This window comes from Marmota monax, unplaced genomic scaffold, assembly GCF_021218885.2.
Source record: "Marmota monax isolate L192 unplaced genomic scaffold, Marmota_monax_Labrador192_F-V1.1 WCK01_AAM20220418_F8-fsc00095, whole genome shotgun sequence".
NCBI classification, from domain to species: Eukaryota; Metazoa; Chordata; class Mammalia; order Rodentia; family Sciuridae; genus Marmota; species Marmota monax.
Genome location: NW_026695244.1, coordinates 5,550,469 through 5,577,082, shown reverse-complemented (window position 1 = coordinate 5,577,082; position 26,614 = coordinate 5,550,469). Strand labels below are relative to the sequence as shown.

Sequence of the window (26,614 nt, the reverse complement as noted above, 5' to 3'; positions counted from 1 at the left end):
AAAAGAAGGAAATCCTGTCATTTGCAAGAACATGGATGAACATGAAGGATGTTATGTAAACTAAAATAAGCCAAGCACAGCAAGAAAAATTCTGCATGATCTCATTTATATGTGGAATTGAAAAAGTTAAACTCAGAAGCAAAGAGTAGAATGGGTAGTTACCAGGGGCTGGGATGGGGGAGTGGTTGGGAAGATATTAGTCAAAGTATACACAATGTCATCTAGATAAGAGGAATGAATTCAAGGAACCTATTTATAATAGATTTAAATCACATGGTGATCATCAGCTGATAACAATGTGTTATATTTTGAACATCACTAAGAGTAGATTTTGTTCTCACCACAAAAAATGAGGATGTGAGATAATGCATACATTAATTAGTTCTACTGAGCACCCCACAATGTGTACTATCTTATGACATCATGTTGTACCAAAGTATATGTAATCTTGCCAATAAAAATTACCAATTAATTTTTTTAAATAACTCTCAGATTCCTTTACAATGTCAACTGAAATTATCACTTGATTTCCCTTTGGGGACCTATCAATACATTACATTATGTTATCAATTCTCAAATGTCAAGCATCCTTGCTTTTGTCCCTAGAATAAATCTGACTCAATTGGATAGGTATTTTAGTTGGTCTTTTAATGTATGGTTTCTAGGCTCTTTGTTTAGGAATCTGTTACGTATATTATAAATAACATTGGCCCACAATTTTTATGAAAATATTATGAACTAGAGAGAAATTATAATGCTTTATTTCAGCATTGTGTTGTGCTGGCTTCATAACAATTTTCATAGCTTAAGAATCTGTGTATTTTAAAGCTAAAAGGCTTGACACAGGGAATTATCTGGGCTCAGAACATTATATTTTTAGTTCATTTGAGATATCTTCCTTGGTATTGGTTTTCTATTTTTTCTTAAGTTAATTTTAGCTATTTAAATTTTCCTCTGAAATTGTTCATCACATATGTAAATATATACATAAAATTATCCTGGCATTTGCATAAGGGGCTACCTACATATTTTTAGGTATAATGTATCAAGGCTACACTTTCTCTCTCAGAAGTTATGATCTTAACATGTTCACGCGTAAGGATCCATCAGAGCATGAACAAAACCCTGGCAGCCTCAAACAATCATGCACAATAAGGGCAGTGGCCCAGTTTCTGGCTGGTGTGGAATTTGTATGTCTAAACCAGGCCAAGTTGAGATTGCAGAGGAAGATTGAACCCTATTCCTCCTGGCTTCCTCAAGGTGGAGCTGTTTCAGAAGGTAAAGAGTCAATTACCGCCCAGCCGGCTTTCGGGAAGTTAGACCAACAGAGGCGTTGTCAGACGGCTGGGGCATTTGCCCTCTGCCGGCCCCAAGGAACCCAAAGCAGTGTTTCACGACGAGGTGGAGATGGAGGACTTCCAACATGACGAGGACTCCGAAACGTATTTCTACCCCTGTCCATGTGGGGATAACTTTTCCATCACCAAGGAAGATTTGGAGAATGGGGAAGACGTGGCAACGTGTCCTAGCTGCTCTCTCATTATAAAAGTGATTTATGACAAAGATCAATTTATGTGTGGAGAAACAGTCCCGGCCCCTTCATCCAACAAAGAATTAGTTAAATGCTGAAGAAACCTTCAGGAATCCACATCCTGAACAGTTGAGAATGAGCCCAGGTGGAAATATCAAACGCAGAGTAACTGATTTTTTTCACGGGGACAACTGTTTTGTGGTTTGCCATTCTGTTAGCGTGTGGATCTTTTCACCAACTGCTGAGTTCATCTTCAAATAGAAAAGTGAGCACCAGATAGGTCATACCTGGATTTCGTGTTTAGAATGTTGAATCGGAAGCATTCTTAATTATCCATCTGAATTTAAATGAAGATAATTTTACATCAGTGCTTTCTTTCCCTTATACCTTAAACCTAATTCAGTATCTGATAACAGCATCATCTACCTCAGTCATTAGGATTTCTTAGTTTAAAAGATATATTTTTAATTAGTTACCAATATGGTTAAAATTAGCCCTTTCTTTGAAATTTGACATCAGCTTTATTACTCTAACTTAAAATTTGTTGCTTCATCAGTACTGCACTTCCAGTTCCCTCACCAAGCCAGTCTCCCCAGTCTTGCTATTATTAGAATGTTCAGGTTCTGTTTAGCATGTTTTTTCTGTTACACTTCATGCACAGAGTTCTATTGTGGTAGTGAATAAGGAAGGTTAGTGAATAAGGAAGAAAAATCTATAGTGAAATGATTGAAGAAGTGGAGAGTCCTTATGTTCCTTAAAAATCATGACAAGATTAAAAAAAAAAATCAGAAGGAAGCAAAGTTGTTAACAATGAGAGGAGTTAAACATGCCAAATTAGTAAATGAATGCTTTAATTATTTTACCAGATCAAAGCATATATTTTGATTTTTGTTTATTTTCTGATAAAACTAATGAAATTGCATTTCATAGAGAGGTTAATGCCAAGTCTCTGTGGCTAGTTCCAGTGTTTTTAGCCTATCACAGTATTGTGTCACTACACCTAAAAAGTAAAGCATCTACAATAGAGAATGAACTTAAAAATGGGAGGCCTGTTCTGAATAAATATGTCCATGTGGACACATCTAAACCAAACATGCACTCCTACAGAGAAATGTTGCTAGGGAGTAAGAGAAATACATGAAGATAGACTATTAGTCTTCCTTTGCTAGAGTGCTGAGAGTAGCAAGAAATTAGAATCACAAGAAAATTGGAAAAAATTTCCATTATAAACACAACTTTGCTGTCTGTATGAAAATGCACTGATACCTGGCAAGTTGTTTTAGGTATGGCTCCTGCAATTAGAAAAGCTTCTTAGAGTATGAGTGTTCTATACTGGTTGATAAATAAACTACACACAATCTTTGGAAGTTTAAATTAAAACAAGTGGACTTAAAAAAAAATCTGGTAGTAGCATGGCTGTATGCAACCATTAGGCTGAGACACATAATAAATCAAAAATTATATGCTAGATATACTTCTTACATTATATGGCATATTTGTGACATGATGAGAAGTCTCACTGCTGCTTAGAACACTGTTAGCCCAGAAGTAATCCACACAACTTTGAAAAGCAAAGTGACTGCTCAGATGAACAGAGCAGGATACAAGTTAACTCTAGTGGGCAGTGACCTGCAAAGAGAAATGAACTGTCTCAACCTCATTTTAGATGGTACTAACTATATATAAACTTTCTCCGCTGCCAATGAATTTCAAGCAAGAACAGACATCCTTGGTGAGGGTCTACTGTGAGCATAGAACAGGAAAAAAATTTGCCCAAATTCAAACATCCCAGGAGAAAAGAAATACAAACAGCATTGGCAGTCAGTGATTGTTGATAATGCTGCAATAATAGGAATGATTTTGTTTTAAAGCAACTGTATTGTTTAAGTTTGAGAACTACAACAGAACATACCAGGAATTAATTCTATAGTAAGCAGAAAGTAAAACCAAGGTTTTTCAGGTATGATTGGAGTTCTGAGTGATGCTTGTGCCTTATTTAGCCCCACAGACATTTGTGGAGCACCTCTGTGAACTGATTTAATGCAATCTCTGTCTGATTAGCTCTGGGGTCTTGAGTTCAGGCCAGTGGATCCCTCACCTGTACAGGTATAAGAGATGGGATCAGAACGTTTTCAGCTATCAGTTCTCATTTCAGGTGTGGGCAATTGCCAGAATGGAAAGGGCAATTGAAACCTTGATAAACTCAAAACTTATGAATCATGAATTCAGGAAAACTCCCAATTTTTATCAGCGATGTTACCACACTTCTGAGTTTGAAAATTAAGTCGGCTGTTTGAAGGATCTGCATATACTTTATACATTAAAAAGCATTTTTCTTGGATAGCACAAACATTTTTATAACTACATATTAATTTATTACCAGGATAAATTGTATTGGCGTACTAAATAAAATCTGATAATTTAAGTTCTCTTGTTTTCACATAACTCTTCTTTTAAATATCAAAATATTACATTGAAAAAAAAAGACTCGATTACCAGTAACAGTAGGACCATGTTAGAAAAAATGCCACCTTATCAGTCATTTTGGAGGCAAAATTATAATAACTGTTTTATTTGTAATCCTGAGGAGAAGAGAGAAGGTCAAGAGTGGAGAGAGGAGGGGATGTTTTAATGTGACTACATTTGTCAGAACTTGAACCAGAGGATGCAACAGTAACAATAAGTTTCCAGTTAACAGAAGTAAGTGAAACAAGTCTTCAGATCTTTTCTCTAAGCCTGTCCCAAGTTCAGCCAGGCTAAAAGCTCAGGGCTAGCAACTGTCCATTTGCCCAAGTTACATTTCATTGTATCCTAGTTCATCCTATATTTAAATATTTAGAACACTTCTCTATTTAATTATGTTATTTAATTGGAACTCTTTTTTTTGGATATTGATACTTTTATTTGAGAAGTTAACCATTTTCAAAGTTTCAAAATCCATTCTTCATAAATTCAACATTTTTCATAGGGATAATCTTAGATCAAGCCCTTGTAAGATTTAATTGGAACTTTGGACAACTTTAAAATTTTTTTTTTAAGCAAGATTCTACAGCTGAGCTACATCCCCAAACCCCCTGGTACAAGATTCTTGACTCAACAGAATTAGTCAGTGCTAGAGCTTTGCTCAAATCTGAACATGACATTCAAAAAAAAAAAAAATTCAAGCCTCCTTCTATTGTTCATACCTCAGATATTATGGTATGTCTTGATACAGTTACAACGTAATGTAAAACTTCTAAATGTTATTTCAACTTTGAGTCTGCAGCATTCAACCAGATGTAGATTTTTGTACAAAATAGATTTGCTCTCCTCCTAGATTTTTGTCTTATCTGTTTACAGGAGGCCAGTATGATTGGCATAAATGATCAGTTGTTTTCCCCTCCACTTGATCCTATTCTTGCCCCATTACTCATCAATTTTCATTTGTAAAACGTCCCAAGTTTTTGTTTTTAAGAGGCCAACAGTGTGATGCTAATACTTTTCAAGAAGAAAATAGTAAATTGACTGTTCTTCAACTTCATATACATAGATCAAGGTTATTTTCTTTTTTTTTTACATTTTATAATATATATCTTTGTTTTATTTATTTTTATGTCGTGCTGAAGATCGAACCCAGTGCCCCACCCATGCAAGGCAAATGCTCAACCGCTGAGCCACAACCCCAGCCCCATTCAAGGTGATTTTTGTTATGGGACATTCTAGAGTAGATTTGTATCCACTTACAGTTGTTTTAAGCATATTAGTTGGGACTATATATTGCTCTTGGAGTATAATGTCTCAGCTGGAGGTTCAAATAATTTTGAAAGATAAATCAAAATTGATTTCCTACCTCTTCAGCAGCCTGAAAATGTTAATGGTAAAGTTCTGATATGTTAGGTTCATGTGATGCCCTTTTCAAAAATTCTAGTAGAGTTAGAAAGTGTTATTTTTTTTTAATGTGAACTATTTTAGAAATAAGATATTTGGGGTTATACTCAAAACTTAAGAGAGAATATGCATTCAATCACAAATTGTAATTATCCTTTTGAAGACTTATCTATTTAGTACCTTTTTTAAATGTGGAATCATACCTCTGTATTTATGAAAGAATTAATAAAATGAGTTAGATTCCATTCATATGTAACTCTTTTCTGGGTTTGTTTGTAAGGTTGCCGTTACCTGGAATACAGAGATGGTAAACCCCGCTCTCAACAACACCCAGAACATGTTTTATTTTCCTCTCCTACAAACTAAAACAGAAATGGCCCTTTGAAACAGAGATGTACAGGTGGCCTTAAATTATTCAAGATCTCTATTACTAATGAATGCACTTGAGCAAGCCTTTAGGAATAGTGCAACTTCACACATCACGGTTTTACATGCGACTGTGGGGCAGTCAGAACAACAAAAAAAAAAAAACCTCTACATGGAAAGACCACATCTGAGTCTGCAATTACCCAGCTTTTCCCTCTTTCAGAACTGCTGAGTCATTTATGCAGAAAGTTTGACTCAAATGCTTCCCCAGGAAAACTAAAGAAAGGTAAGGACATGGCAGAGCCATCTCCAGCTATACTGACTGGACAGGAGGTTGACCCTTCGGTGTCACCTGGAGACCTCAGGAAGCAACCAGATAGCATTTGTATTCCAAGGACAGTGCTGACCTTATTTCTTTTGCTACAACTTTTCAAAACAGATCATACTTAAATATATTTGGAAACTGCCTAGATTTCGGCAATCTCTGATTTCCACTATTGCTATCATATTTTTCGAAAAGTAATGTAATCAGTGTTTGCTTTAGTTTCTCTCCATGTAAAATAATATTTATATACCCAAATAATTTGTTCATTCATTCATTGGTTCATTGGAGAGAGAATACTGTTTAAATTTAATTATTGCGTAACTTTTTGGGAGGGTGGGTACCAACTTTTAAAACCAGTTTTCAAATGTGATGTCAACAAATGCAATGGCATTTTCTTGGAAAGGCTTTCTTGTAGAATAACTCATTGTCAAAGGATATGCTTTGAACAATGTTACAACATTAGAAACTATTAACAAGGTAGCTAATTGACTGTTTTTGTTAAAATACTGGCTGAATTCTATGTAGAAACACATAAATGTGAATATTTGGATATATATGTGATAAATAGTATTGGTTAGAAATTTTATATATAGACTAATTTAGCATAAGTCTAATTTGACATGCAAATAATTGAGTTTCAATTTTTGTTCTTAAAATTTAAGCAAATTTAAATTTTCTTAAATTAGAATATAGTCTATTTTTTAAATGATAATGCCTCAAAAGTTCTGGTGTTGATAGTATTAGTCTCAGGAGCTGTTTTCAGTTTTATGAAAAGTGTGGCCAGTATAAGAAGCCTCTACCTTATATTCTCCTTTTCATCTCCTTAAGAGATTTCCCAGTCCCCCTGTTCCATGGATAAAATGATTCCTTTAATTGGCTTCTTGTTCTCCCCTGCTCATTCCTCCATTTCAAAACCTTCTGCATACATATCGGTTCATTTCTAGTTACAAGGACCATCCTGCCATCTGGTATTCAGGAAATTCGTGAAATGGACCCTGATAAAAAAGGTGAGTATTATTGTCAAGTTTCTGAACATAGTTTGTAAATTAAAAATTGAGGGGCAGATGTACCCTCAGACCTCTGAGAGTAGAAGAGTAGGCACACAGCAAATGTTTTGCCTAATAAAGAAGTTATTAGTTGAGTAAAGTGAGTTTCTCTCTTTTCTAAATAGAAATTCATAATGGATTGAAAAGTATTTAGTCTGTTGTCTCTGAAGCACCAAAACTAATTTGACAAAAGTTTTCACATCCCATAATTATGTTTTAAATTGCTATTCAAATACACAAAAGTGTCTTTTTAAAATTTATCTTCATAGTTTGCTATTTAAATGACATCACTTGAGATAGTTTTATGGGAAGATTAAGTTCACAGTACAACATGAGTGCAAAGTTCCCACAGCTGTCACTCTATGAATATTTGATAAACGAATATGGAGAAACTAATTCTTCTTTCTCCCTACATCTCTGTATTGAAAGTTAAGCCCATGACTAGTCTGTGACATTTTTATTTCTGGAACTATTTGCAACCACTTTCTTCTAGCTAATACAGATTGTTAACTTTAGTTGATTGATATAAAATTCTGTATAATCTCAAGATATTTATTGAAAACAACATTATGAGTCAAATTATTTTGGGGTTTCCCAAATTGGAGCCCTCCTACTAGTAAACCCAACACAAAACAGCAGGTAATCTGTTCAAAGCTCAATTTTTCTCTACCTAAAGCAGTGTTTCTCAAATCATTGGAGGATTTGTTAAAATGCTGGAGACCCCCTGTCGAGTTTGATTCAGTAGGATTAGGGTACAGACTGGGAAGGTTCATTTCTAACAAGTTCCTGTGCAATGCCAATGCTGCTTGTCTGGGACCACGCTGGGAAGGCCACTGACCTAAAGTATTTATTTCTGGACCCTCCAACTAGATGATGGACAGTTGAAAGAGATCTCACTACATTCATCTGTAAGAAATGAACATAATGATCTAGCTAAGCAAAAGTGAGGATTGTTGGAAGCAAAGACGTTTCCCAAATTGCTTCTAAGAAACACCCATGAAGTTTATGTTATTATGTCTTCAAGCATCTAAAACTACTTTGTTCATAACTTAGGGCCTGATGCATCCAGCAATGTCTTCCTTTCTTGAGTTTTCTCACACTGCCAGAAAAGAAGTTTTTAACAATGAAGCCTAGTAGAAACAGGGCTGCCGGCAGCTCACCTGGGATACACATTCATTTTCCACATCGCACAGCTTGCCAGGTTACGCTGCATAACTTCATCAGATGACACTGCAAAGCATCACTTGACAGGAGTGATGGGCCAGATGGCAGGCAGCTACAGAGCTGCTCCTCCACCAAGAGCTGCATCTGGGAACCTGCAGAAACCCTGGTTTACTGATTCCCTGTATCCACTTAGTGCATCTGGGAGAAACTGGGGCACAAAAATTGGACAATTTTCAGACGAACAAATAATGCTGGGCATCACATGTTGTCAATTATTTCCACACTATTATGCATATTTCCAAAGAGGTTTCTGACCTCTCCCATTCTTTAACATTGGAGTTTTCTCTGAAAACTAAGAATTTTTTAAAACAAGGAAATATTGAATAGCAAAAGATGTACAGTGAACTGTGGGTTCTTGGATATGTTTGCACTTGGAAATAAAAGAACAGAAGTAGAGGGGCCTGGAACAGGATCTCTTCTTTAAGTGGGAATATAGGTGCATAGCCTACATTCACCTTATGTAAGTGTCTTTGACTCATGATATCGGTTGCTGAATCATTATACAGCTAGTTTTCCCTTGCTATCCACAGGAGATTGGTCTGAAGATCCCCTACAGGTATGCAAATCTGCAAATGTTCAAGGCCTCTATGTAAAGTGTTCTTAATATTTTTATGTAACCTCTACACATTCTCTGTATACTGAAAATCATCTCTAGGTCTCTCAGAATACATAATGAAATATTACTGCTGTGTAAATGGTTGTCAGAGTGTATTGTTTAATAGTAAGGGGAAAAGTCTGTGTTCAGTACAGGTTTAATTTTTTAAATATTTTTAATCCTCAACTGATTGAATGCATGGATACAGAAACTTGGGATACAGAGGGCTAACTGTTCATTCAGGGAGTAGATGGTGGCATGCTCTGTCTCCTTAAAGTTGGGCCTGTCCTGATTCAGCACTGTGACCCTCCCTCAGTGATTTGGCATAGTGCTTGGAGCTCAATATTCTTATGTATAAAAGTGAGGACTTTGCTCACAACACTGAATGTTCATTTTCCAAATCAAAATCAAGTAAAATCGTACTTCAGTGTGAACTTAAGACTAAGACTAAGTTTGGGAAGGAACCATCCTTTGGAGACAGACAGAAACCTCTAAGGTTTTTATTTTTAACACCTGTACAGAGGCCCCAGTCTGATTGCTGATCTGTCATGGCTGCCACTTGCTTGCTTTTTGCCTTTGATTTTAGAGTCTTGGAGACATGGGGCTCTGTGCAAGATTGCACACAGAAGACTCTGCCACCCCTGGTCTCTGGTCTCCCTGGTTGTGCCATATCATCATTCCTTCTACCAGCATGCATACAGTAAGAGAAACCTCTTAGGTTTCTTTCTTCCTCTGCTACTTAGAAGATTATGTTCCTCAGAGTGTTACTTAGACTAATTTTCTCTTCAATAAATATATTCTACCTAAACAATCTGATTAGTGAACATGATATTGCCCATATCTAACATCCCCATATCCCCCAATCCCAACTTCTGTCCAGGGTTCAGCCTCTCTCCCCACTCCAGGAAAACCACAGATAAGTTCTTCAATGGGGCTGTCTGTCCCTTCATAGTAAGTAAGGCCTGAGTGGTGTGGACTTCATTAATGGATCCTTAAATTCAAAACAACTGTTAGATCACCCCAAGGAGTAAAAAGAGCTTAGATCTTGAAACACACAGAGACATGGGCATGGAAACATTGTCTTTTCAATCTTTAAATGTTCTCATTGCTAAAAGAATAGAAACAAAATAATATGGCCACAACCATGAATGATCTTGTCACAGATATTTGAATTAATGAAGTCCACCTAGTAATCCCTCATTTTAGTTTTGCTTGGGGTCCACTTAGCAAAGGTTAAAGGACTGGCTGTGTTTCTAATCACAAAACTTTCCCAGCACACAGGCCACTTACTCCCAGTTGCTTGAGTTTTATGGCAATTAACTCATGGTTACATTTGAAAGTATTTTATTTCCTTCAAGGCTTATTCCTTTCCTGGCTCCTCCTCCTTGACCTATACATGCATTCTATCATCTCTCTTGCCTTTGAAAACAAATTTTCATTTTACATGTTGTTTCATTATGATGCTCTCAGATTAAAGATCTTGGAAAAGTTGCCTATTTTAGGCTTTCTCTTCATCTTACATTCATTGCTTAATCCTCTGCAATTTGTTGTTTATCCCCCTCACTCCACCGAAACTGCTCTTGCAAAGACTTCCAAAGATCAGGTAAACCATTAAAAACGGAGGACACTTTTCAGCCCACAGTTGATGATCTTGTAGCTTGCAGGTAGCAGGTAGTGAAGCTTTGGCTTGTCTCTACTTTCTGAAACTTACCTTCCTTGGCATTTCATCAATTGCTCTCCTCGTTTGTCTTTCCCTTCTCAGTCCTCTTAGGTTTCTCTTTCCTCCTCTACTACTTAGATGATCATGCTCATCAAGGTGTTGCTACTTAGCCTAATTTTCTCTTCACTAAGTATGTTCTATTCAGTCTGATTAATGGACATGGTATTGCCCAAATCCAACACCAACAACTCCTAAATCTCTAGCTCAGCCCAACTAGCAGCCCTGACTCCAGCTGCAAAATCAAAAATTGAAGCCCTCTTCAGAACCTTGAACAGCTTCCCCTCCCCATATTCTCTAAAACTGAGCTGTCAGTATGTAGCCGCTGGCCATATGTGGCTATTGAGCAATCCAACTATGGCTAGTCTGAATTGAGATGTGCTGCAAGTGTAAAAAAGACATGGAAGTTCAATGACTAATAAGATACAATAATTCATTAATAATCTTTATATTGATTATATTTTAAATAGTACTTTTTACAACCCTGTTGTAATAGAGAAGGAAACCCCCAAGAATTCTAGGTATCAGTACAGATACACTGCTACCCTGAAGCAAACAAATAAAATATAGGACATCAGAGCCATCGCTATCCTCTCCACACTGCTGCAAAAAAAGCCCAGGGCTCCTTGATAGACCTTGTTCAAATAGCCCTAAATTGGTACCAGTGGTTGGATTTGGCACAGAGTGGTGGATTGAAATTTATCTGCTGTTTCTATTTGGGAATTCCAAACTATGCACACACAAACACAAACATTCACAGGTGATATCAGGTTTTGCAGATGATATGACTGTCTATATAAATAATCCCTAAGAATCACTTGCAAGTTGACTGGATCCAAGACAATTGCACTAAAATCAAGAAATTTCCTTCATTCCAGTAGTTTTCAAACTATAGTTTACATCAGATTTCGTTTATATCATGTTTTCAAGGGCCTGTTTAAGCAACATGCTTAGTCTCACCTCTACAGGACAGAGTTGGTAAGAATTTGCATTTCTAACAAGTTCCCAGATAATAGTGATGGTGCTGGCCCAGAAACACACTTTGAGGACCACTGATGTATACCAACAATAATTGAATAGAACAGGCAGTTTTAAGTTCCTAAAATAAACTAAACAATCAATGTGTAAGACCTTTGAAAGTGTTGCTGAAAAACATCAAAAATAACATGATCAAATGATGAATTCTACTTCATAGTTTTTAATTTTGCTGGATGTGAAGACTGATTATTTCAGTTTTAGACAACAACCAAAAAAAAAAAAAACAAAAACTCTGTTAGGAGACAACAAAAAGTTCTGTTGTGAGACTTTACATGTCTCTTCAAGAGATATCAAATTTTGGAAGATTGAAGATATATAAGCTATGGAAAAGTAAGGGAAACAATTTAGAAATAATGTTTAAATCATGCAAATACCCTTTGAGGGATGTATTATATTCCCTATCTATCTGAGAAAGAAACTGAACATCAAAAAGTAAATTAATTTCCCCAAAGAGAAAGAGAAACAATAGAATTAGGCAGGACTGGCTCCAGAGCTCTCTCCTCTCCTTCACACAGTGAAATGGGAAAATTCCCTATCAGTGCCTAGAAAGTGCTCACAACTGCTAGCCATCACAGCAATGATGGTGGTGTGAACTGGAAATAAGATCTACTAAGGATTCTTTTTTATTATAAAAATAACATGCTTTGGGCTGGGGCTGTAGCTCAGTGGTAGAGCACTTGCCTAGCATGTGTGAGATAGTGGGTTCGATCCTCAGCACCACATAAAAATAAATAAATAAATAAAGGTATTGTGTTCATCTACAACTAAAAAAAAATTTTTTTTAAACATGCTTTTTATAGACCATCTAGATAACAGCAACAAGTATAAAATAACTAAAAACACTGATAATTCCTGAATCCAAAGATGCCTACTGTTAACTAAGGTTAAACTCTTCACAGGTGAGAATTTTTATCTGTTTAGTTAACAATAATATTTCAAGGACCTAGACTCATGTCATAGAAGAACTCAAGAAATACTTGCTAAATACTTGAGACAACTTTTGGTCATTTTTACTTATGCATAAAAATATGTGTACAAATAAAACTGGAATATAGTGGCAAAGTTGAGTTTATATTCTACATAGTTTTTTTTTTATTATCATTACAGCATTATAGTTATACATAGTGGTTGGGTCCATTTTGACAAAATCACACATTCAAGGAATTTGATTTCAATCCCCCATTGCCCCACCTGGCTTTTCTTCCCCTCTCCCCACCCCCGCCCCCATTCTCATTCCCCAGCTCTAGTGGTTTTCCTTTCACTCCTTTATTTATTTATTCTTGATTGGTACTTTCTACATTTTTTTTTACATATACATAAAAGTAAAATTCCCTTTGGTACTTTCACATTTGCATAGAACATAATTCTGTTACTTTCATTTCATATTTTCTCCCTTCCCCATCCTTCCTCCCTCCCTCCCTCTCATTCTCTATCTTCTACTCCACTGATTTTCCATATATGTTTATGATGTCTGATCACCCCCATCACTGCCTTTCTCCTATTTGGCTCTAGCTTCCACATATAAGAGAAAACATGCAACCCTTGATTTTCTGAATCTGGCTTATTTCACTTAGCATTTAGTTTTCCATTTCTATTCATTTACCAGCAAATGCCATTGTTTTATTCGTCTTTATGACTGAGTAAAACTCCATTGTGTATGTATACCACAGTTTCTTGATCCATTCATGTATTGACAGGCATCTAGACTGGTTTCATAATCTGGCTATTGTGAATTGTGCTGTTTCATTTTGATTTTAGTTCTGTTGGATAAAAACCAGGGAGTGGTGTAGTTTGGTCATATGGTGGTTCCATTCCTAGTGTTTTGAGAAATCTCCACATTGCTTTCCACAGTGGTTGTACTATTTTTCAGTTCTATCAACAATGTATCAGTGTACCTTTTTGGCCCCTTTCGCAAGTATCAGATGGCTATAAATACTATATATAGGTGGGTTTTTGTGTGTGTGTGTGTGTGTGTGTGTGTGTATGTCTTGCTTCACAAGGCCTTTGCCTTCTTATATAAAAAGTGAGCTGACGCCCCACTTTTTGATGGACTCCTTTTTTGGTGGATTTGCAGAGTACTCTTTAGGGTCACTTGCAGCCATAGGATACTATAAGTCCCTTATTTTTTGTTTTCAGGTAGAAAGGAGAGTTCTTCATTTTAATTTTTTCACCTGCAAAATAATATATGGTTACATGATCTTTAACATTCCTTTCTGGGACATGGTTTTTATATCGTGAAACTCCTTTTTCCATGATATTTCATGCTTTCTTTACAGATATTCTTAATAATATTGAGAATTCCATGTATAGAACAGCCTTCAAATTGCGATCAGTGCAAACTTTGTGCCAATGTAAGTACACGCTCTCTTGTAACACTTAGAATAATCTGACCCTGAAGATGTGTGATATAAAATTCATAGATAAAGTAGAACTTACCCCATGCAAGTAACTGCTGGTCTCTGGAAGGGCTGGACCTGTGCATTTAGCCCATTGTTACACAGAAGATGATGAAGTGAAGGGGAGAATTTTGTGTGCATTCAACCAACACATAGCTTTGCTGACAATAGAAAATGATTGTGGATTACGAGTTTAGTTTAGTTTAGTTTTATTTTTCTTTTAATTTTTCCTGCTTGGTTTCTGAAAACATTTTTGGTGTCCCTTTCAGGATACCAATATCAACACAAAATCAGATTACAAAAATTAATTTAGAATCTGTACTTACATATTTAAACATAAAATTAAAATTTACTTCCATCATATATGAATTTTCAAGTCGTATGCCTTATGACATACGCTGAACATGCGAAAATGAAGGTTCAAATGTGTGAGCAATGGCCATAAATTTTAAAATTGTCTACAGAATCCTCTTGAGAACTCTCTTTGAGTTAAATTTATTTAGAATTGAATATTATGATTTTCTTTTCTTATACCATTATCTAGGTTAAATATATTCAAAATATTTATCCTGTTAAAATTTTCCAAAATGAAGTAACTTGGGTCCTAGCCATGAAAAACAACAGGCATTCAGCATATCTAAAATTATTAACTTTTCACATGTTCTTCATTGCATTAGAATAATGAGTTTGTACAAAATTATTTTGACATTTATATCAGACTTAAAAGAAGTTGTGTTATATAGATGACACAGCTTCTATTAAAGGTTGTTATTTTTTACATTTTCCTTCTATCTGATAAGCTATATAGACCAATGGTTTTCAAATTGTGCTTCATGAAGTATACATGGTGTGAGGGAGGGTACAACAGGGTTAGCAAGGTGGGAAGAAGAGGTGTAGGCAGAGTGGAAATACTCAATGGCCATATCCTCAACAAGAACATCCTGTTTATGGCTCTTCTCCATACTGTGCTTCTGTACCAGATTTATCCAAAGAAGAAATTTTGAGCTTTACAAAAATTTTTCTTAAATAGCTGTTGTATAAAAATTCTTCTGTAACTATTATTTATTAAAGGAATAAACAAAAGGCAGAATGTGCTTATTAAAAATTTATCCCCAATTATGTCATTTTCCTGGAGATTTTCTCCCATTAAAGAAAGTAGTGAGCCCAGTACAGATGCGCATGCCTGTAATCCCAACAGTTCGGGAGGCTAAGGCAATAAGATAGTGAGTTCAAAGCCAGCTTCAGCAAAAGCGAGGCACTAAGCAATTCAGCAATTAGACCCTGTCTCTAAATAAAATACAAAATAGGGCTAGGGATGTGGTTCACTGGTTGAGTGCTCCTGAGTTCAATCCCCAGTACCCCTCTAGGGAAGGAAGGAAGGAAGGAAGGAAGGAAGGGAGGGAGGGAGGGAGGGAGGGAGGAAGTTATCAGTGAAAGTTCACATTAAGTTTCCATCATTTGGACCTAGAAATAGAGAATGTCAATGGAGGATGTACTTTTTTAAAACCTTTTTGTTATCCCTGGCATCAGAAGCAGTGAATGTATGTAATACCCATGAGGAATATTAGCAATACATAAAATCAGTGTTGAAAAATTCGGCCTAGAAAAGATATTCAAACAGACATTTGAAAACAAGAAGACCTAAACCTCAGATAAAACATGAACTCCAAGTAGCAGGATCTGGAGACTATCGATGTGTAAATCTCACAATGAGATTAATGGGCAGCACCATTATCTGGTTTGCTGTAACACAGACCTCTCAACAAAAGACAAAACACCCTGTGTTCAGAATGCCAGGCCCAGGTGCTAGGGCTTGTGATTGAATAACAATGGAAGAGTTTATAGCTTCCACCACCTGCGGCCAGGTTTTTATTTAAGTCACATTTTGGAAACATGCTCCTCTGTTCCTTAGACTCTCCCCTTAAAAAGCAATATCAGAGAACAAATAAAATATTTTATTATACTTGCTAGATTTCTTTTCTGTGACGGTGATTTACGAAGTAGAGAGAAACATGGAGTTTTATCCTTTCACAGACTGGAGTGTTTTCAATGCCAGCCATTCTAGAGGTTCTTGTGACATCCCTATTCCTTGGAAGGCACAGGGGGTGTTTATTAATTTTGTCTGTCATCCTGTGTCTGCAAGAAAATAGAGAGTTACCTCTATTTCATTCTTCTTTCTTTTCATTGCCTTGTAAAATTTTTAGAAGATGGTAAAACATATATATATATATATATATATATATATATATGTGTGTGTGTACATATATGTATATATATGAGAAACCATTATTTTTTTATAAGCAGTTCTAGTTTTATTAAGTGCCTTCTTTAGATAATAATATTGATGGAACCAAGATTTTAAAAGTGATTTGGCTGAGGCAAGGGTGGGACCTAAAGAGTCTGATAATTCAGCAACTGCATTTATAAAGATCACTGGGGTTTTGTTTGCTTTTTTTTTTTTTTTTTTGTGGTGCTGGGGATTGAACCCAGGGCCTATGCATGCGAGGCAAGCAACTTGTTTGTTTGTTTGTTTTTATAAAATTTTTAATATTTATTTTTTTAGTTTCTTCGGCGGACACAACATCTTAGTTATAGGTGGTGCTGAGGATCAAACCCAGGCTGCACGCATGCCAGGCGAGCGCACTACCGCTTAAGCCACATCCCCAGCCCAACTTGTCTGTTTTTTTACTAGGGCAATTGCATCTTAACCCAAGATAGTCCTTCTGAAGGTAGGCTGCAGACAGGAATTTAGACATGAAAGGTAAACTTTTTCGGTCCACTTAAAGCAAATTATGAAAATATTTTCCCTGATGGGCGCATTGGTACTCACCTGAAGTCCCAGCAACCTAGGAAGCTGAGACAGGAAATCACAAATTCAAGGCCCACCTACCAAGAACCTGTCTCAAAATAAAATTTAAAAAAGGGCTGGGGATGTAGCTCATGGTAGAGACCCCGTGGGTTTAATCCCTAATAACACACACACACACACACACACAAATACTTTACCCAATTTGTCTCTACAGCCTCTTAACTTCCTTGGAAGGCTTATTTTTTCAGATTTTTTACTTCTCCTTTTAACTTCATTATATAAAATGGCATCCTAGAAAATATACTGGCAATAATGTTTTAACTATGCTTTACCAACAGATGTACTTTCCCAAAATCAAATTGACTGTCAGAATAGAAATGCCTGAATTACACACAAAGCATGTGTTCGAATAATGGTCATATTTAATTCTTTTAAGGAAAATAGCTGCCAGAAAGAAAATAGTCTTGTTTAAACACTAGAAGACATTTGCTTTATATGAAGCCATTTGTTATCATCAGAAAAGAAGGTTCAGTTCTTCATTTGCTTCCTACAGTGGATTTGATCGACAGCTCCCTGATTGAGCAGGTCCTTCTACATGGAAGATTCTGGGAGGCCAGAGAGAGCTCCCTTTCTGTGCATCAGCTTCTTCAGGCACTCCAAGATCTGTTTCAGAGAACTAGGGAAGGAAAATCAGGACAAATGAATCCCAGAGCTTCCGAACTCACTTTGAGCCTTCTCAGGACCATGTATGACAGGTGAGGATGTGAATGTCACATCAAGCCATCAAGGGCAATGTATAGTTGCCACTATTCATTGACCATTGGGTGTTTTGTAATGTTTGCTTGAGATTTGGTATAAAAAAAAGCATTATTAATTTGTCTATTTCCACAAATTTATTACTCATTTAGAAAGAGAACAAAGAAGGAAATCCTTATCCAGGTCACTAGTATAAATGTCCCATGGAGAGCAAGAAAGGAAAAAACTCCACATTACTCTTTGGAAAAACATGCACTTTTTGCAAGGAGCATTATACATCTTTATTTTGCTCTTGACTCCCTCAAAGTATGTTTGTTTCCCTACTCATTTCTTTGTAATTCATTAGTAGTTGAGTTGTTGGATTGAATGGGGTTGAGTAGCGAGCACATGGATGACTAACCTACAGGCCAATTTAGAGCATGTCAAAGAGTTGATTACATGTACTCTGCAGTCAGTGGCTTTGCTAATCTGTGTGTGTGTGTGTGTGTGTGTGTGTGTGTTATATGTTTTGCTGAGCTATAGCTTTTACATTCTCTGTTCCTCCTCATTTAGATTTACTTATGTAATCTTGATTCAGCAGACTGTGTCCTTTAAAATGAACTTTTAAAAAATCATAGTGAATATAAAACACTTAGAAAGTAGAGAAAAAGACCAGAGAAGAATATTACCCATAAACTGACCTCCCAGAGGCAAGCCCAGGTTGAACTACTGGACAAATTCCTTAGTTGTTTTCTTTTCTAATTTATTATTTTTAACTGCATAAGTAATATATATTCTCAAGTTATTTTTTAAATGATTTCAGCCTTCTTAAATGTCAAACTTTGGAGTATCACTGCAACTATGATGCTTGTTTATAATAGCCTTCCTGCCTTTGATAAGTTATTTTGCAGGTTTTGTAAACTTACTCAGCCAGTGGGTTAAAGATGATTAGCCCCTGATCTAGGGCTAGTGAACCGGTGGATTTTGTTCTGTTTGGGTTTTTTGTATGTTTGCTCCTTTGAGCCTTTGTTTGATTTCCATGCAGCTTCATCCTGAGGAATTAAGACTGCCTGCTCCTCGAGGACAAGAAGTACCCCATAATCCCCAGTCCCCGGAACAGTGCTCAGCACAGAGAGGCATCCAATAAATATTTGTTGAGTAAACGAATGCTGAAACATTTTAAATCAATGCTCTGTTTTGCAAAATTCTAGATATAGAAAAAGAGGCCATCAAAAACTATAGCTTATACCACCATGTAAGAAATGTCCACTAATAGTTATATATTTTTAATAAACCACTTCACCTATATTAACCCTGCCCTTTCCATTGTCTCTGTGATATGTTCCATGCAGCAAAGGAACGGGTTTTCTCAAGCTTCTGCCTGTGGCTGCTTCCCTAATTGCTCTCTCAGGGGATACCCCTCTTACAAAATACCGAGGTAACCTATAAGAGTTTTGTGTGTTCTGAAATACCATGACACCACCATCTTCGCAAATCCCCAATGCATTGTCTTTTCCACCCACTCTTATATCCCTGTAACAATGACTCTTTTTCTTCAGCATGTTCTCAGCATGACTGGTTTGTTTTGATTTAAGAAAAATGTTTAAGAGTGGGAGAAATTGTGATTTTTTTTTAACGATCAATACTTTCTAATTATGCATTGCTTGTTAGCTTTTGATGCTTGGTAGGGATTATTCAGATACCACCAATTATTGTTCTCTAAAGACTGAGATCATCTTCACTTTGCCACTTACCAACCTCATGATCTTCATCATAGAAATGCTTAACTGTCAAGGGGTTGAAATGTGAATGGGTTTTCATTAGTTCTCCAATAATCTAGACTGGGAAGCCCTCAAAAGAGCAAGCAAATAATCAAGAATATAACTCTGCCTTCCTTTCTCGCCACACTCACAAAAAATCTTAGATCAAAGCACATACTCTTCAAGAACACAAATATTCAACTTAAAGTTTTATTCCCTGCCCCTTTACCCGTCCAGCTCTATTTCAGCTGTATGCAGAAAATAACAAGGGAGATCATGATTCTGGGGCACGCATGACTCAAAAGATTTTGAGAAGCCTATTAAGAGATTTACAGCAGGTAAGCCCCTAATACTTAATTCTAACTTTGTTTCAGTTATGATGGCCACATGTATTATCAAATAATCTGTTTTTTACTGGGTCAGTTCTATCTTTATATAGCTCTCCATGCAACCTTGTCCCCTATTATTTGAGTATGATCCCCATTAACTTGAATCTGATCTATGGCAATTGCATCCTAACTGGTTTCTCAAGCTTAAGCCTCCCCCTTCTCTACCTCTTCCTCTGAACTGAGCCAGTGGCCTTTCCAAAATATAAGTGTCACCTGGGTTAGTCAGATTTCCATTACAATAGTAAGATACTTGAGATAACCAACTTAAAAAAACAGGAAAGGTTTATTTTGACTCACAGTTTTCGAAGTTTCAGTCCACGGTCAGTTGGCCCCTGGCTTTTTGGCTATGTTGAGGCAGCACATCATGGCAGGTATATGTGTTATAGGGATCTGTCCACCTCATGGTGGCCAGAAAACATATATTGAGAGAGGAAGAGACCATTGTCCCATAGTTACCCTCAAGGACATAAAACCTCCCACTAAGTCCCACCTCTCAAGTCTTCCAACACCTCCAATAGCACCAAGCTGGGAGCTAAGTCTTTAACACATGGGCCTTTGGAGAACACAGAAGAACAAAACTATAGCACACCCTTATACCTAGAAGGCCTCACTGCCTACTCATGGCCATTGTTAAAGCGTAAACTCCTTAGCATCACAAGCAAAGTTTTTGTGATTTGACCCAATCCTCCTCTTTTTAAAAATAGGTGAAATTATGATTTCCATACAAATATAAAGGAAACATGTCAAAAAAAATCTATTTTATTTATTAATTAAAAGAAGGCACCTTTAAAATGTCACAACTAGCTGAAAGTGGGGCAGGGTGAGGCAAGAACAAACTGCAAGATTAGGAATATTAAAATGAATTTGCAGATGGATACAACACTGATTTGGGGCAGGGGGGATTGTCTCTCAACCTGGACAGAATTTATTTACAGGTCCACAGACAAGAATTGGCATTAGTTTTCTACAAGTTAACTTCAGTCTCTACAGAGTTATAAAATTCCAAGTCAAAGAGTGATACATCATCTCTGTGGGTTCAGATAAGCACCACTGAAGAGGTAACCAGTGGTCCCTCTTATTCCAAAGTGTTTGATTTTTCTTTACACTCCTTCCACTCCTTTAACTTCTGCACATCAAAATCCTTATTGTCCCTGACACGCGCACCTTCTCCAAGCTTGACTTCTGCACTTTCATCCCCTGGAGCTCCATTGCCTGTACTACCACTTAACAAGCCGTTCATCTTTCAAGATCATCAAATAGTAGTCACCTCTTCACTCAGACTTTAACTCCCTATGCAGAACTTTATTACAGCACTTGGCAATGTTATAGGAATCTTTCCCACCAGACTCAAAGGCCTTGTTTCTCAAGGAAACAAATTATATGTAATTCATGCCCACATCCCCAGTCCCTAGAACAGTGCTTGATGACAAAAAAGCCTTCAACAAATGCTTAATGAATGCATAGGTAAAATGCAATACTGAATATTCAAATTACGATTTCCATCATTTCCAGTGTTTTAAGAAAGTGCAAATTTGATATTGTTTTTATCCCTATTGGGCAAAGGGATTTAAATTGCTTTAATAGGTTGTTTTCAGTGCTAAAATGATGTGAAATGAAATAACCAAGCAAGAACTTGGTTTACAAATGGATTAAGCAAGTTCCAGATTGTCTTGTGTTAAGTGGTTGTTGTCCTACTGTGCTTTAACTTATTTGAAGGATGTCTTCGTTCTAATTTCACATTCTGTAAAATCCTATAGTTTAAGTTCTGTCTTGTGAAGCTATTGTACCTCTTTGATATTTTTTTCTCAATGGTCTGAACCAGATATTCTCAAAATCATTCAAATTGTAGTCACATCCAGTCTCCGTATAATCCTCATGATCATGATGGAGAAAGGTGTGGGGTAGGGAGAAAGATTATCAAAATCACTAAGACAGGAGATATGGTTTGGAAAAACCTACCCCAAGTAAAATTATCTTTGCTTTGATTTTTTTTAAAATTATTTTGTATGTTTGGGGAACTACTAAAGATTGAACCCAAAGCCTTGCACATGCTAGGCAAGCACTCTACCACTGAGCTACATCCCCTACTCTTTTATTTTATTTTGAGACAATCTCACTAAGTTGTCCAGGCTGGCCTTGAACTTATGATCCTCCTATCTGTCTCCCAAGTAGCTGGAATCACCACGCCTAACTTGACTTTTTCTTAATAACAATATTTTATGTTCATGTTGGTAACAGTAATTAATATTTAATTTATTCTGAAAGTTCCCAAATTTGAGAAGTTCATATTTCTTACTTTTTTAAATGCCAGATAAGAATTATATGTATGGGGATGTGGCTCAAGCCATAGCACGCTCGCCTGGCATGCGCGGGGCACTGGGTTCAATCCTCAGCACCATATAAAAATAAAATAAAGATATAAAAATATAAAAATAAATATTAAAAAGTTCTCTCTCTCTCTTTAAAAAAAATCATGTGCAATATGTTGCTGTGAATTATGTATCTATTGTGGAATAGTTAAATGTAGCTAATTAACAAATGCATTCTCTCACATAGTTTTATCATTTGGGTGGTAATAACACTGAATATCCACTATCTTAGAACCTTTCAAGAATACAATATCCATCACTAATGATAGTCACCCATTCCCACTAGTAGATCTCTTGAATTTATTCCTCTTATCTTACAGTAGTTATATATCTTTTGACCAATATCTTCCCATTCTTTCTCCCCACTAACCATGCCAGCCTCTGGTAAATGCCATTCTTCCCTCTACTTATATGTAATCAATTCCTATGGGCTCCACATATCTGTGCCCGACTTATTTCATTTACATAATACACACCAGGTTTATTCATGTTGTTGCAAACTATAGGATTTCCTTCTTTTAAAAGGCTAAATCACTGGGCTGGGGATGTGGCTCAAGTGGTAACGCATGCTCAGGGTGCTGGGTTTGATCCTCAGCACCACATAAAATAAAATAAAGATGTGTCCACCGAAAACTGAAAAATAAATATTAAAAAAATCTTTCTCTCTCTTCTCTCTCTCTTTAAAAAAAAAGGCTAAATCATATTCCATTGTGTTTATGTAGCATACATTCCTTATCCACTCATACTTAGCTTGCTTCCATATCTTGGGATCAATGGTGCTAACCTAGTCCGAGACTGGATAATCACTGGCAAAGTCTGCTTTGGAAGAGCGAAGGAGCACTGATATCCTGATATCCTCTGGCAATCAAGAACGAGAATAGAGCTTGCATCTGCTGCTGCTCCCTTGTTCTTCCAACTTTTATTCCATCCAAGCCACCATCCTTATTGGACGGTGCTGCCCACACTTAGGGAAGGTCTTCACTTCAGTTCACTATTCCACATGCCAGTCATTCCTAGATACACTCTCATTGACATGATCTTCAGCATCTCTTTATCCAATCAAGGTGACAATTCAAATTAACCATTACAGGGAGTATAGGCTCCCATTCACACCAGGATGGGTCTGAAAACTTAGCCCACAGATATCAGCTTGAAGTCAGGACCCTAGGGGTATGCCTAGTGCTAGGTTTTACTGCATTGGGGTCCAATGCAAATTATTACACTTACCTCCTCTTTCTCCCAAGTAAATGGTACCTCTCTCAGCACTGTTCTGCCTTGGGTTGGGAGAGGGGTAACAGGTAATATAAAACTACCTTTCATATTCTTTTCAATAGGTCTTTTATTGTGATGATGATATAACCAGGCACTATAACCTCTTCTCTGCTTTCCTTGGCTCTTCAGAAGGTATTTATATGCATGGATAGTCATTCAAATTGATGTCTGTGTAGGAGGAAAATTATTGAAGAGTCCTGTTTCACCATCACGCTCCACTTTCCTCTTCCTTCCCCCCAAATGTTCATATTTCCTAAATAAAGTGATGATTTTTAAATTGTATATAGTTAAAATATTAGGTATAGATCTTTCAAGGTTTTATGGCAGTTGCAACATCCAACAGATACTGCTACCAGGTTGTTTTTGCTCTCTCAGGCATGTGTTAGGGAGCCATCATAGGAGATGTTCTTTTCCAACAATCCCACATCCCAGAATTCAAGCAGGTGGGGAGCCATGGAGGGCAGGATAATCTCTTTATCCATTTATGCAGTCAGACTGGTTTAGAAAGTGAGTGTGATGAAAAGAAATGGGCTAGGGGGCATTTTCCTTCTCATCTAGAGATATTTGTGTCTTCCTCCTGACTACTACCAATGTCTCCAAGCTAGCACCAGGTCCAGAGGGGCCTAAAAACTCTTTGTTCCAAATATAACAGTTATGGTTTGGGGAGTAGGTGTGCCCCCAAAAGCTCATGTGTGAGACAATGCAGGCAAGTTTGGAGGTGAAATAACTGGGTTTTGAGCGTCTTAACCTAACCAGTGCATTACTTCTCTGATAGGAATTAATGAGATAGTAACTGCAGGCAGATTGGGTGTGATTGCAGGAGGTGGGTCCCTGGGGGTGTGCTTTGGGGATATATGTTTTGTTCTCTCTGTCTCTTTGCTTCCTGGTGCCCCGACTTCAGCCACTTTCCTCCACCACACCCTTCTCCCCGTGAAGTTCTGCCTTGCCTCAGGCCCCACAGGATGGAGCTGCCTGTCATTGAACCAAGACCTCTGAAACTGTGGGCACCAAATACATTTTTTCCTCCTTAAAATTGTTTTTGTCAGAAATTTTGGTCACAATGGCAAAAAAGCTGACTGAAACAGTAACTCATTTCAAAGATTTGTTGAAATGGCAGCTGGTACAGCAACTCCCTCCTCCCCTCCACACCCCCACCCCATTCATTAGAATGTTCCTGAGAAAGAGCTATTAGGAAGGTGGATATTTGCATAGCAAATTATCATTCCATTGACTTGGCATTATGGACACAAAGATGGATTTCCACAGAAAATTCCAGACTCCACTATGTGATTCAAATCCTCCTGAAGAACCCTAATTATCCTTTCAAGTACCATTCTATTTGTGCCAGCTTGTCATCTAACCACATTTAGTTCTTCCACAGAACACCTGCAAGATATTAGTCAAATGGGCAATTAATACACAAAATCTTTGTGCACACCCTTAAAGGCAAAAACATAGGTGGAAACCCACGACAGAAGTGAATTTTCTTTTCATTAGTGTTAGGATCACAGAACTGGCAAGTAGATCTCCTGTTATCCACCTCTCTTATGTTACAAATGAAAAGAAACTCTTGGCCAAAGCTCAAGGACACCAGAGGAGGGACAGTGTCAAATCAGCAACACAGTCTAAAGGAGTGGTCCAGTTAGTTCATTAGCACCCAGAAGCCAAAGATGAGTAATGAGTTATTTTTTTCAGACAAAGGCCAAATAACATAGGGAGTAGTTACTTACATTTGACTGGTGACAGGGTTATTATCAATTTAAAGTACAAGCCATCTTGTCACTATTACGCAAATGTTTGTTGAATTCTGCCTGGCTAATTGTCAGCAAAGAGGTTCTAAGTGCCACTTTCCTGATTAGAAGAATGTTTATTCCAGTTGATGGACTCGGCAGGGGGGCATTTGAGATTACTTCTGAGCTTGCAGGCAATGCCTGCCACAGCCCACACTCTAGAAGACATCGGATGAGAAACTGGGACTATTTTAGTCAGCTTTTCTCACACTGTTCCCAACCAGAACAACTGTAAAGGAGAAAAGTTTATTGGAGGGCTCACGGTTTCAGAGGTCTTAGTCCACAGAAGGCCAGCTCCATTCCTTGGGGCTCAAGGTGAATCAGAACATCGTGGCAGAAGAGTGTGGAAGAGAGAAGTGGCTCACACGGTGGTGATCAGGAAGCAGAGACAGTCTCCGCTCTTGAGATAACAAAATAAATACCCCATAGCCACTCCCCGAACCAACCACTTCCTCCAGCCACAGCCCACCTGTCTCCAGTTACCACTCCATTAATCCCAGCAGGGATTAATTTACTGATTAGGTTAAGGCTATCACTGGATCATTTCTCCTCTGAACCTTCTTGCATTGTATCACACATGAGACTTTGAGGGATACCATACATCCAAACCAAAAAACAAGGACCAAATGGGAATAAGTAGAGGTGACACATAGATAAATCTGTGCATATAGATAGTTACAAGAGGTTCTTAGATCCTTAAACTCCTTGTTGTGACTGTGGTTATAATATGGATACCACAGTATGAGGTAGTATACATTAGTCTTTGGAATATCTATAAAGTCTGATGTTACAAAGCTTTTTGAAAACTCCTCAAAGTCTTATTGTCACTCAGACTTCTGAAGTGAGATCCCAATTCTTCACTCAACCACTGAGCTACATTCCCAGTCATTTTTATTATTATTTTTTTTTTAATTTTGAGGCAGGGTCTTGCCAAATTACTTAGGGCCTTGCTAAGCTGCTAAGGATGGACTTGCACTTGATATCCTTCTGTCTTAGCCTCTGAAGCCACTGGGATTAAAGACATGTGCCACTGTGCCTGGCTAACTTGCTTTTTTGATCTTAAGCAAAATGTCAAATCTCAGTCATCCCTTTATTTTTAAAAATACTTAATTGACAAAGAAAAATCACACATATTCAAAAATATAAATGGAGTGTGGTAAGGTGCATAGCTGTTCCACCTACTCAGAGGCTGAGGTGGGAGGATGACTTAAGTCCAGGAGTTCAAGACCAGCCAGGCAACATAGTGAGACTCTGTCTTAGGAAAAAAACAAACAAACAAACAAAACAACAACAACAAAAACAAAACAAAAAACAGAAGAACCACCAAACTCTTTGAGATCATAAGAAATAGAACAGAAGCCATCCCTTTATCAACCCGATTGCTA

At 37.2% G+C, this 26,614-nt stretch overlaps 2 protein-coding genes across 2 annotated transcripts in view; both read left to right on the top strand.

Moving 5' to 3' along the window:
* The first annotated feature begins 1,085 nt into the window (after positions 1–1,085).
* Positions 1,086–3,956, top strand: LOC124105727 (diphthamide biosynthesis protein 3-like). Its single transcript, XM_046463004.2, has 2 exons — positions 1,086–1,190; positions 1,375–3,956. The coding sequence occupies exons 1-2, from the start codon at positions 1,086–1,088 to the stop codon at positions 1,627–1,629; spliced, it is 360 nt and encodes a 119-aa protein (XP_046318960.1). The 3' UTR covers positions 1,630–3,956.
* A 3,121-nt stretch (positions 3,957–7,077) lies between these two features.
* Dytn (dystrotelin) overlaps positions 7,078–26,614 on the top strand; it is a 55,477-nt gene continuing 35,940 nt past the window's right edge. The window contains exons 1-5 of the mRNA XM_046462950.1: positions 7,078–7,096; positions 13,986–14,060; positions 17,468–17,669; positions 19,002–19,087; positions 19,647–19,747. Coding sequence (XP_046318906.1) covers positions 7,078–7,096; positions 13,986–14,060; positions 17,468–17,669; positions 19,002–19,087; positions 19,647–19,747 — 483 coding nt within the window. The remainder of the gene's footprint in view (positions 7,097–13,985; positions 14,061–17,467; positions 17,670–19,001; positions 19,088–19,646; positions 19,748–26,614) is intronic.